The 13,022-nt window shown below is 33.8% G+C and overlaps 1 protein-coding gene across 5 annotated transcripts in view; it reads left to right on the top strand.

Moving 5' to 3' along the window:
* Nucleotides 1-13,022, top strand: part of LOC131158794 (uncharacterized) — a 146,570-nt gene that overhangs the window by 92,452 nt on the left and 41,096 nt on the right. For all 5 annotated transcript variants that reach the window (XR_009137509.1, XM_058113660.1, XM_058113661.1 and 2 more), the window contains exons 15-16: nt 3,464-3,646; nt 9,410-9,661. Coding sequence is in view for 4 of the 5 variants with exons in the window: in XM_058113660.1 (XP_057969643.1) it covers nt 3,464-3,646; nt 9,410-9,661 (435 nt within the window). In the remaining variant the exon portion in view is untranslated. The remainder of the gene's footprint in view (nt 1-3,463; nt 3,647-9,409; nt 9,662-13,022) is intronic.

The raw sequence follows: 13,022 nt of genomic DNA, 5'->3' as shown, positions 1-13,022 counted from the left end.
ATTAGATTAGCAACTTGGAATATAGGGACACTTACGGGTAAAAGCATGGAAATTGTGGATACAATGATTAGAAGAAGAATTAATATAATTTGCCTTCAAGAAACTAAGTGGGTGGGGGAAAAAGCTAGAGAAATCAACAAATCAGGTTTTAAACTTTGGTACACTGGAAAAGAAAAACATAAGAATGGAGTAGGCATTATTATAGACAAAAACTTAAAAGATAGCGTTGTGGATGTAATTAGAGTAAGGGATAGAATTATAAAAATCAAAAATGATATTAGGACAAGAGATAATAAATATCATTAGTGCTTATGCTCCTCAAGTTGGCTTAGCAGAAAATCTTAAGAGACAATTTTGGGAAGATATGGATAGTATTATACAAGGCATACCAGGGACTGAGAAAATATTTATAGGAGGAGATCTGAATGGACACGTTGAAAGAGATAATAAAAATTATGAAAGGACACATAGAGGATATGGATATGGAGACAAAAATGAGTCTGGGGAGATGATCTTAGACTTTGCTATGTCTTATGATTTTAGTATAATAAATACTTGCTTTAAGAAGAGAGAAGAACACTTAATAACCTTTAAAAGTGGACAAAATAGAAGTCAAATAGATTTTTTTTTTAACTAGGAGGGTAGATCGTGTATCATGCAAGGATTGTAAAGTTATTCCAGGTGAAAGTCCAACCACACAACATAGAGTCTTAGTGTTAGATATATGCATTAAAAAATGGAAGAAAAAGGATAAAATAAACCAGTGTAGGAGAACTAGATGGTGGAACCTAAAAGGAGAAAATATAATAAAATTTAAGGATAAAATGATCAAAGATGGAGATTGGACCTTAGAGGATGGGATAGATTCAAATACTCTTTGGAATAGATTAGCTAACTCTATTAAAAAGATAGCAAAAGAGATTTTAGGCGAATCAAGGGGAAGATTCTCAAATAGCAAAGAAAGTTGGTGGTGGGATAATGATGTACAAAAAATCATAAAGACAAAAAGAATTTGGTATAAAACGTGGCAAAAATGTAGAAACAACGATAACTTTGAAAAATATAAGGAGGCAAGAAAAGATGCAAAAAGGGCCGTTAGTGAAGGTAAATATAGATCATTTAATAGTTTGTATGATAGATTAGGTACAAAAGAAGGGGAAAGAGATATATTTAAACTTGCTAAAGTTAGAGAAAGGAAGAACAAGAACTTAGGAAATGTAAAATGTATAAAAAGTGAGGATGATATTGTCTTGGTTAAGGACGAAGATATTAAAGAAAGATGGCGAAGTTACTTTAGTAAGTTGTTTAATGAAAACCAAATAGAAGGCTTAAATTTAGAATTGTCAAATGAGGAAAAGACTAAAAATATAAGATTTATTCGAAAAATTAGAGTTAACGAAGTTAAGTTTGCACTAAAAAAGATGAAAAATGGGAAAGCTATGGGACCAGATAACATCCCAATTGAAGTTTGGAAATGCTTGGGTGATAACGGAATTTAATGGTTAACTAATTTATTTAATACATTTGTAAAAACTAGGAAAATGCCAGATGAATGGAGGAAAAGCACTTTAATACCTATATACAAAAATAAAGGAGATATTCAAAATTGTAATAACTATCGTGGAATTAAACTTATGAGTCATACGATGAAACTATGGGAAAGAGTAGTTGAACAAAGATTAAGGTTAGAAACGAAGATCTCAGAAAATCAATTTGGTTTTATGCCTGGGAGATCTACCACAGAAGCTATTTATCTTTTAAGAAGATTAATGGAAAAGTTTAGGGAAAAGAAGAGGGACTTGCATATGATATTTATTGACCTTGGGAAAGCATATGATAGGATACCTAGGGAAGTTTTATGGTGGGTTTTAGAAAAAAAGGGTGTATGTTGTAGGTATACCGATGTCATTAAGGATATGTACGATGGAGTAATGACTAGTGTAAAGACTATAGATGGAGAAACTAGAGAATTTCCAATTACCATAGGTGTACATCAAGGATCTGCTTTGAGTCCTTATCTTTTTGCTTTAGTGATGGACCAATTGACTAAGAGTATTCAAAAGGAGGTTCCATGGTGTATGTTGTTTGCAGATGATATTGTATTAATTGACGAAACTAGGGATGGAGTAGAGGCTGAGTTAGAATTATGGAGAGAAGCTTTGGAATCTAGAGGCTTTAAGATAAGTAGAAATAAAACAGAATATATGAAATGTAATTTAGTAATGATAGGAGGAATATTGGAGACAAAGTTAAACTTGATGATGAAGAAATAAATAATACTTGTAGATTTCGATACCTTGGATCTATTATGCAAGCTGAAGGAGAAATTGAAGATGATGTAATGCATAGAGTTAAAGCAGGTTGGGTAAAATGGGGAAGTTCTTCAAGTGTTCTATGTGATCGTAGAATACCCTTAAAATTGAAAGGGAAGTTTTATAGGACAGCTATAAGACCAGCTATGCTATATGATCAGAATGTTGGGCGACGAAGAAACATAATATCCAAAAAGTAAAAGTTGCCGAGATGAGGATGCTTAGATGGATGAGTGGTATAACATTAAAAGATAAATTAAGGAATGAACATATTCGTGGTAAGTTTGGTGTAGCTCCTATAGAAGATAAGATAAGGGAAGGACGACTCAGATGGTATGGACACTTGTAACGTAGGCCTTATAGTGCACCTGTGAGGAAGAGTGACTTAGTTACTGTGGGGGGCAGTAGAAGGGGTAGGGGTAGACCTAAAATAACTTGGGAGGAGATAGTGAGTAAGGATTTAATGTCTTTGAATCTATCAAAAGAAATGGTCCATGATCGCATAAATTGGCGGAAAAGGATTCATATAACCGACCCCACTTAGTGGGACTAATGCTTGGTTTTGTTGTTGTGTTGTTGTATAAATGGAATTCATAAATCAGGCATATATTGTTTATTATACCATTACAGAAAATTTAGATGTAAACGGTCTATAAAATGTTGTAACTAACATCTATGTTTAATTTTTCATGTAATTCAAAAGTCTACATGCTATTGCTTCTTATGGTAATATTTTGTTTTAGTAAAAATTGAAGGTAAATTAGGAGAGAAATTTTAATTTGAATTTAAAAGAAAATTGTATTCCACAGTTACAAAATTTCTACAAATTTTGATGAAATTTTGATATTTTCTGTAGATTTCTTGTAATTTGTGGAAATTTTGACAGAAATTGACACCATTTTGATTTTGATGGTGGTGGGAAATGAAACGTTTTTGGAGCTTTTGACAACTTCTTGGAAAATTAAGACCATTGTCATAGCCCATCAATTAAAATTTATGGACAACATTCTAATTTAATAATTCATTACTATCGTCTTAATAGTGAGAATTAAGAGAAAAATCTGAAGAAGATTTCATAACTTCAGTGCTGCTTTTTAATAATTTAATACTGTCTATCAAGAATGACACTAGTTTTTTGATGCTGTTCGCAGGCCCTTAGAGTTGTGTCACACAGTTACCCGTCCATAATGGTTGCTTGCTGGGAACAGGTTTCTGCTGTTGTTTATGGTTTTTTTAGGCTAGGTAGCCTTGAAGTTTCTACAAGATCATGGAAGGGCCATGATGGAAATCCTACTGGGTCAATTGGTGAAAAAGTTATTACAGCTGCTATTAAGGTAAAACTATTTCTGCTATTTCCTTCTTTCTTAACTTCTGTTTTTTGTTTTCCTTGATTTAAAGCATAGTCTCTTTATCTTCATAGATGGTGCAACTGTGACTGAGAATTGAGATGTCGTGGTCTATGGGAATAATTACGAAATCTTTTTTTTTTTTTTTTTTTGTGTCAGTATTTTGACTACATGTTGATCATCAATCACAGTTTAAGAAAAATTGCATAATTTTTGTGAAATGAATGCCATTTCAGGTTTCTTAATTATATGACCCCACATGTATGTGGAAGACATTGTGGACTGGTTGGGATAGATGGTCGCTTTTTGTTAATACTAACTATTACTATTTATTGTCCTTATTGAATAACTGCAACCGATCTTTGGGTAGGGCTGTTCGTTCTTCACCTTTGGATCAGTTGGGGGTGTTTACTTGCATCCTTGGAATTCATGGCTTACTGCAACTCTTCTTTTCCTCTCTATCCTAGTATTTGGAAGGTTAAAGTTCCCCCCAAAAATCAACACTTTTACTTGGTTGGTTATGCTTAACAAAATTAATACCTATAACTTGCTACAGATTAGGAGACCTGTGAAGGTTCTCTCTCTTGATGTTTGCGTTCTCTGTTATAGGAATTCGGATACAGCATTCCATCTTTTGCATTGGGACTTCGCTTGAGGATTTGGAACAAACTTTTTGGTATATTCGGATATATCTGAATTGGTTTTGATACTCTGATTTTCATTTTTTTTTCCTTATCCTCCCATAGTCAGTCCTCAAATCTGATTTTCTGGTTGGTTTGAGTGTCATTTAAGGGCACCCTCCTAAAGGTTAGGTTGTGCAGCATCCTTGGCAGGAAGCTGTGTGTTTTCATGGTGATTTGATGATGTGAACTCAGTTATACTCTGTTTCTTGTATGCTGCTGCTGTTCCTTTTCACTCTGTTTGTGGTTGCTGATGATGCTGTTTTGACGATGTGTATTCGTGATTCATTGCTTACAGTCTTGTCGCAATTGTTGGTTGGTTTCAATTGGTGTTCAAATATTTATTTCCTGTTCTTCTCTGCATATATTTGCAATTGCTGCCAGCCGTTATGCCTGGAGCTGCTGCCAGATTGTTTATTAAATGCCCGCAGTACTTTGCTGTGGCCTGCCCTGTTCTTGGTGGTTAAGTAATTGCTCGTAGGATATTGTAAGCTCAGTTCTGTAGTCATAGCTGCCTATTGAAGTTCTGGATTTTCTGATTTTGGAGTCTGAAGTGTTATATATCATTATTATTATTATTATTATTATTATTATGAAGTCTTGAAAGTTCTGTTCATGTTAGTGTGTGCTGCCTGATTACTCAAGCTCCTTCCCACCAGAAGTGTGCCATGGATAGTACCTCTTAACTGTAGTAGGGAAAATTATGGAGGATGAGGACGAGGTTTAGATTGTGGTTGTTGCTGTGGTTGTGTTAGGCGACAACGAGTTTGAAGTGGCAATTCTTGCATTTCAACACATTGTGGTAGGGAAAATCATGCCATTTATTGCTGTTGGGATCTCCTAGGGGACACCATCTTGGGCCAATTAGTCTCTTGTGAAATGCAACTATAGTACGGACGCTTCAAATACACCTAGCTAGACTATTGGGGAAATGAGTACATCATCCATTGTTTCCCAAGAGGATTTTTAGTCTTTTTTGCATGGTTCAACGACTCCAAACTCAGCCTTTTGCATCTAGTGCTATTGTGGACCATTTGGGCACAATTGGTCTTCTTGCCTCTTCATCCTCTTCTTGTTCCTTCTTCCTTCTTCTCTTCTTTTCTCCTTGTCTCTCCCTCAATTCATTATCTGTTTATATTTGTCGCTATCCTACATTGGATCATAGAAGATTTTCAAAAAGGGAAATTTTAAATTTCTTGAAGGGAATGTGACTTTTTTTCAAAGAATGCATCCTCAAGTGTTGCAGCTTCTGCCAATGCAAAATTTTAAGAAGCATTTCCAGTTTCTTGATTTCCTTTGATGTTTCATCAACGTTCTTGTGTGCGTTTTTGTTTGCGTTCGGTCGTCGCTCGCCATAGTAGCAAATAAATTTGACATCTTGGACCCCACCCGCCACCCTCCGTTCTCCCTCTCTCTTTATCATTCTAGTATTCCTCAAGGTGGTTTCTTTTACAACTTTTTTTGCCGTCTTGCGGAGCATCTCTCTTTTCTTCTTTTTTTGTCATCCGACTTGTCTAATATGAAATCTTGAGTTATATACACGCTCCCACTTCTTGAATTTTATTTTCTTGGGAAGTGAAGAAATCAAATATTCAAATTTTTTTTTTTTTGCACTTATGTATTTTTGCTTCAATAGAAACACCGAATTTAGAGTTTTCCCAAAGGATTAAGTCAATGGAATTTCAACTTAAATATGCAAGTTTGCACATTTTAGCTCAAGATTGTGTCAAAAAAGAATATCCAACTTTGATCAAGGTTATGTGGGAGGGGCATGTACTCAACTCCATTGCTAGTTTTGAATTTGTATCTTGAATTTCGATTGAAGATTTTTTGCAATCCCTTGTTGTTTCAATGTTTTTTGATTGATTTTCACTAGCAACATCTAATTTCCGGCACCGAAGGGTACTTACTATAGTATTTTCAGTTGGTTGTCATTACCTTTTAATTTCAACCACTGGTGAGATTTTCTCCTCTTCTGTTATTTCTTTTCTTATTACGATTATCATGATTTTTCCAATAGGTCGTTAGTAATGGAGGTTTTGTGTTTATGATTGGTAAGCTTAATATGTGCTTTTTTGTGTTTTTATGTTTTCCATCTGCAAATCTTGGACTATACAAAAATTTTCAAAAGGTACTAATGCATGTTTTTTTTTAGTTTAGCTTGGATTCACACCCAAAATTGTATGTTTTATATTTTTTAAATGCATTATTGTTTGTGTGGTTTCTCTCAGTTGCAGGGTGTGAGTTAGAAAATTGTCTATGTGAAACAAGTTTGTGAAAAAAAAAAAAGCTCAAACATGTACTTCACCTGTGTAACACAAATTATCTTTGTGCACAGTGTTGGCCCCAAGCCCGGATAAAGGAGCAGGATTATGTTAACTATAGCGAGCATAAAAAATTGTCAAATCTTATTATCATGAATTCTTGCCAAATTCACCTAGGTCAACATAATAGACTGAGTCAGTATAGAAGGTAGAGGGCTAATAAGTTAGCATAAGATGCTAAGATTAGATTAGCAATTAGGAATATAAGGACTCTTACAAGAAAAAAGTATGGAAATAGTGGAGATAATGTTTAGAAGGAAAATTAACTTAATCTGCCTTCAAGAGACGATATGAGTAGGAGAGAAAGGTAGAAAAATTGAAAAATCAGGATTTAAACTTTGGTGCACTAGTAAAGAGAAACATAAAAACGGTGTGAGAATTATTATAGACAAAAACCTAAAAGATAATTTAGTAGATGTTAAAAGAATAGGGGATAAGATCATTAAAATTAGGATAGCTTTAGGGTTGGAAATAGTGAACGCCATTAGTGTATATGCTCCCTAAATAGGCTAAGCAAAAATTATTAAAAGACCATTTTTGGGAAGATATTGATAGTATTTTACTAGGGATTCCCGCGTCTGACATTCATAGGAGTTGATTTGAATGGATACATTAGAATGGATAAAATAGGCTCTCTAAAGATACATGGAGGCCATGGATATGGAGATAAAAATGATGCCGGTAATACAATCTTAGATTTTGCCATTTCCTTCGATTTGGTTATATTGAATACTTGCTTTATAAAAAGAGAAGAATACTTAATAACTTTCAAGAGTGGATATAATAAAAGGCAAATAGATTTCTTCTTAACTAAGAAAGAGGATTGTTTACTTGTAAGCATGGTCTTAAATTTCCACGAAACTGTCGAAATTTCCGATTTCCGTCACCTTTGAAATCAAAATGGCAGTTGATTTCCGTCTTGCATAATTTCCGTCAAAATCTTAACGAATCATCCAAAATTTATCGAAACCTTGAAATTTTAGCGAAATTTGTCGAAATTTATCGAAACCTTGAGAGTGAAGTGAAATTTCTCTTTTAATTTATTTTATTGAAACATAAGGTTATCACAAGTGCTTTTGAAATTATATGAAAAAATAAACTTATAGTAATATTTTATTTAACCATTCATGTCTAAATTATCAATATTTGTATAATAAATAATATTTAAATGATTTATGAATTTCATTTGCATTAACTGAATATGTTTAATGTACATTATCTTACAAACATGTTTGATAAACATATTATTTTACAACTTTTTCACCTCATACAAAACATAGATGTATTTAATTTGTAATATATTAGTCTTAAAACTTATATTTTTATGTTTGTTAACCATTTCTAAAGTTTCACAAAGAATTCCATGCTTTACTACTAGTTTCCGTTATTTTTTCTAATCGAAATCGAAATCGAAATCGAAATTTCCGCACATTTGGAGCTTCGAAATTTGCGTTGAAATCGAAATTTAAGACCTTGCTTGTAATGATTGTAAGGTTGTCTCAGGTAAAAGTTTGGCTACACAATATAGAGTCCTAGTATTAGATATACATATTAAAAATTAGAAGAGAAAGAATAGCATAAATCAACACAAGAGAACTAGATGGTGCAGTTTGAAGGGAGATAATATAGTAAAATTTAAATGTAAAATTACCAAAGAGTGTGATTGAATAGTAGGGGGTGAGGTGGATGCAAATATTGTTTGGAATAAAATGACTAATTCTATTGTAACTCGTAAGGATAGCAAAAGAGGTTTTAGCCTTTTAGGTGAGTCCAAAAGAAGATACATGGGTTGTAAAGAAAGTTGGTGGTGGGATTAAGAAGTCCAAAAAGCTGTTAGGACAAAAACAAACTGGTATAAAATGTGGGAAAATTGTAGAAATATAAAAAATTCTTGAAAAATATTAAGAGGCGAGAAAAAAATGTTAAAAAAGACTATTAGTGTAACTAAACGTAGAGCTTATGATACTTCTTATACTAGACTAGATACAAAAGAAGGAGAAAAAAGACATTTATAAACTTATTAAAGCTAGAGAAAGAAAATGCAAAGATTTAGGTGATGTAAAATGCGTAAAGGGCAAGAATGATAATGTCTTAATTAGAGAAGAAAACATAAAAGAGAGGTGGGAAGATATTTTGGTAAGCTGTTTAATGAAAACCAAAATGAAATATTGTACTTGGAGGTGACAAACGAGGAGAAGACTAAAAATAGGAGATTTATTCGCAAAATTAGAATCCATAAAGTTAAGATGGCATTAAAAAAATGAAAAGTGGGAAATTTATAGGACCAAATAAAATATCTATTGATGTTTGGAAATGTTTAGGGGATAAAGGAAGTATTTGGTTAACTAATCTATTCAACACTATTATAAAAACCAAGAAAATGCCAGAAGAATGAAGGAAAAGTATGTTAGTACCATTGTACAAAAACAAAGGCGATATTCAGAACTGTAATAACTGTTGTGGAATTAAGATTATGAGTTATATGATGAAATTATGGGAAAGGGTTATTGAACATAAAATAAGACTAGAAACGAGGATTTTAGAAAAGCAATTTTGTTTTATGTTTGGAAAATCAACAATAGAAGCTATTTATCTTTTAAGAAATTTAGTGGAAAAGTTTAGGAAAAAGAAGAGGGACTTGCATATGTTTTTTATTGACCTAGAGAAAGCATATGATAGGGTACCTAGGGAAGTTCTTATATGGTTTTTATAATTGCTTTCCTTATTTTTCTCAAATTATTGTTCAGGTTTTGGATGAATGTCTTCGGGCAATATCCGGGTTTAAAGGAACTGAGGATATTTCAGATGATAGATTGCTGGAGACTCCATTTACTTCTGATTGCATTAGGACAAGGAAAATTTCATCTGCTCCATCTTATGGAGTAGAGTGTGTGAAAGATGCTGAACACAAACCAAATGGGTGTTGTCCAGGAATTGAACAGTGGCATGAAGCAATGGATAGGCATATCCCTTTGATTTTACAACATAATTCTGCTATGGTCTGTTATCTTACTTATCTTCCATTATTTATTTGCTCTTTTGAAGAATATTTTGATTTTGCAGAGTCATTTTGCTGTTTGTTTTTTTGTTCTTTTGTTTCTTTCGTTCATTTTAGCTAGAATGATGTCTTATACTCTTCATTCTTCTCCCTAATATTCTATTTGTAAATTTCATTGTTTATATGCATGTGTGTGTGTTTGTGTATAGATAAACAAAGGACTTTAATAGAAAGAGATAATGAAAGGAGCACAATAAAAGGAAAACGAAAAAATAAAAATAAAAATAGAGCATGGAGAGTGGGGCATTCTCCAACCAGACAATGAAAGCAACAAATGAGATGAAAGAAAAAATATCTAAAATGCATTTCTGATGAAGCAAGGCAATCCAAATTATGCTGCAAGTCGAATTTGCAGAGCACCGTAGCGGCATAAGAAAAAGCAGTTTGCTCCAGACCAAGTTATGAGAGGTAGCTACTTAATATTTTACTTTCCCTTTCTAACCAAATACACCAAATGGTAGCAAAAACCATGCATTTTTTCCATGAAGCTTTTCCGTCTTCCCTGATCCCGAAACTGTTAAAATGTGCAGTGCGGAAGGCATCCACGGATGAAGGACTAACCCAATTCTCATCAAGAAATCATAACAAGTTATCCAAATTATCCATGCAATAGAACAATGTAAGCGCACATGTAAACACCTGTCCCGCTCTATAACAAAGGATAGATATTTCCAATGATAGGGCCTTCTTTGATACACACACACAAACATACATAGAGGAAGAGTACACTGGTTATCATTATTATTATTATTATTGTTATTATTTTAAAATTAAAATTTCTCCAACCCCATAATCCCTCCCTTGAGTCTCTCAACATATCTCTCTCCTTCTGTTTTCCTTTTTTCTACATTAAATTGATAAATTTTTTTTTTAATGTTAAAGAAATATTTTAAGAAAGAGAAAGCTTATGATAGTGTGAGCTGGAGTTTCTTGGATAATGTTGTGGCTAGAAAAGGCTTTGTCTTATGGTCGAGAAATGGATTAAAGGATGCCTTTTTGTTTTTTTGTTTTTTTTTTCGATCTTAGCAAATGGCGAGGCTAAGTCTTGGTTTCATGGGTCGATTTTAAGACGGGGAGATCCCCTTTCTCTTTTTCTTTTTACTATTGTGGTTGTTGTTTTGAGTAGGATCATTGAGAGGGGTGTAGATTGAGGGTTAGTGGAAGGAACTGAGGTAGATTATGAGGATTGTATCATTTTGCATCTTCAGTTGGCAGATGGTATTATTTTCTTTCTTTAACATGGGCTGCTGCCTTAATTTATTGCTATCTTAAAGGTATTTAAGAAAATGTCTAGGCTAAAAATTAATTTCTCTAAGAGTGGAATGGTGGGTCTTAGTATTTGTTAGGCTAGCAGCTAGCTGGTTGTACCATTTTGACTTGGCCTAGTACTACTTAGTCATCTCCGTAGGTGGTAATCTCAATGCTGACTCTTTCTAGAGTGGCTAGGAGAATGAACGGTGGAAAGGAGCGGTTTTCACTCTAGGGGGTTGTATTTCTCTTATCTGTGCTTTTTTATTTCCATCCGTTTCTATTAAGTGAAATTGGCACCTAGGGTTGAGAAGTTAATGAGGGATTCCTTATGGTTGAGTAGGGGAGAAGGTAATATAAATCATCTTGTAGGTTCCGAGGTTATGCATAGGCCTAAAAGGAAGGGAAGCATGGGTCTTCGCAAGGTCTTAAATTTTGTTTTCCACTAAAATTTCAAGGCTACTAAGACATGGAATTTTTTATGGAGATTTCAATTTTGACTTTAAAAAAATGGTGGGAATTACTAGTAAAGCATGAAATTCTTTTATGAAACTTTTGAAATTATCAACAAACATATTAATGCAAGATTTAGAAATAAAATATTATATGTATATATATATATTTTAATGATAAATGAAGGTATATTAGATAAAGAGTAATTACAACGAAAGAGGACAAGAAGTCCAGCCCATAAAAATAAAATAAAATAAAATGAAATGAAGAGAATATTAACTATAAAAAATAATAATTAACAACGAACCCCCTATTCAATCATTTTCCTTTATAATTCACTGAACATTTCAAGTTACCTAACCCCCTTTGACTCTTTTTAGCTCTATTTTTACCCTTGTCAAAACACACTTCATTTTTTCCAGAATCACAAAAATTTAAATTCTATTTTTCCATGAGATCGTAAACTTCTAAATCTTCCTTGAAATATCCTCCACTGGTGTTGGTAAAATACCACCCTTGTGCTGCATGTCATTGACCAAATCATCATTTTCAAATATAGAGACCCTTTCCAATCCTTCTAAACGGGATGGATGTACATATGATAAATCCCCTAAAGCATCATTGGAATCAGAAATGAATCCACATTGTTCCCTAATTTCATCCAATAATAAACCTCTGCCACAATCAAATCACTTAAAGCATCGTTTTTATTATCTGATAAATCCCCCATATCATTATATTCTTTCCTTTGCTAACCCCGTCACAAGAATTCTGTCTTTTCTTTAGCATTTATGTCTTCCACGGTACCAAACTATCCTTCTAAACTCCTCTTTAAAATCTTTGGCACAACCTCAGCAGAGAGATTTCTCTATCTTTGGACAAAATTTTCATTCCTGCACCCATCTGCGCAAACTTCTAATGAGTATAATCCTTGAGATCCTTAGATCCCTTTGCCTTATTTTCTGAGGCATCAAATAACCTACCCAAGACACCATCACCTTATAAACCTTTGCTGCAGCATCCTCTTGCCCCTCTGCAAAACCAGAATCTACAACCACTTTGACACTTTCAGTTATTTCGTTATTGTCGCCATTAAAGTTTTCCAAAATCGAGCTGCCGGTTTCCTATAATTTCTCAATGATATGGTCTTTCCATTTGAATTTTTGGGAACTGGACAGATATTTTGGCCTTAGTTTAGATGTGGATGACAATCCTTGTTCCCTATATTCTCCAGTTGCGTATTGGGGCTTGAAAATTGGGCATCTTGGGCCTGCCCATTATTATTCACCCAATACTCCTTTCCCTTAGGCTGGCTATCCAAAGTAGGGCTGTGAAAATCTTGAGCCTGCCCTTTTCAATGGCCCAATTGTCCTTTCCTGTAGACTGGCCATCCGAACTAGGGCCTTGCAAATTGTGGGCCTGTTCAATTAATAAGCCCATTTTATATAGAAATTAGGCCCCTTCTTTTTCAATTAACTTGCCCAGGTCCAATACAATAACCAATCGGCTAAGTGCAGATTTTTTATCTTCCTCTTCCCCTATTGTAACCCTAGCCGCCTCAACTGGAACTGCACCATCATTAAAACCGTAGCTGCCATTGC

Source organism: Malania oleifera, chromosome 6 (assembly GCF_029873635.1).
Source record: "Malania oleifera isolate guangnan ecotype guangnan chromosome 6, ASM2987363v1, whole genome shotgun sequence".
NCBI lineage: Eukaryota > Viridiplantae > Streptophyta > Magnoliopsida > Santalales > Ximeniaceae > Malania > Malania oleifera.
This window is presented reverse-complemented; position numbering and strand designations above follow the sequence as displayed.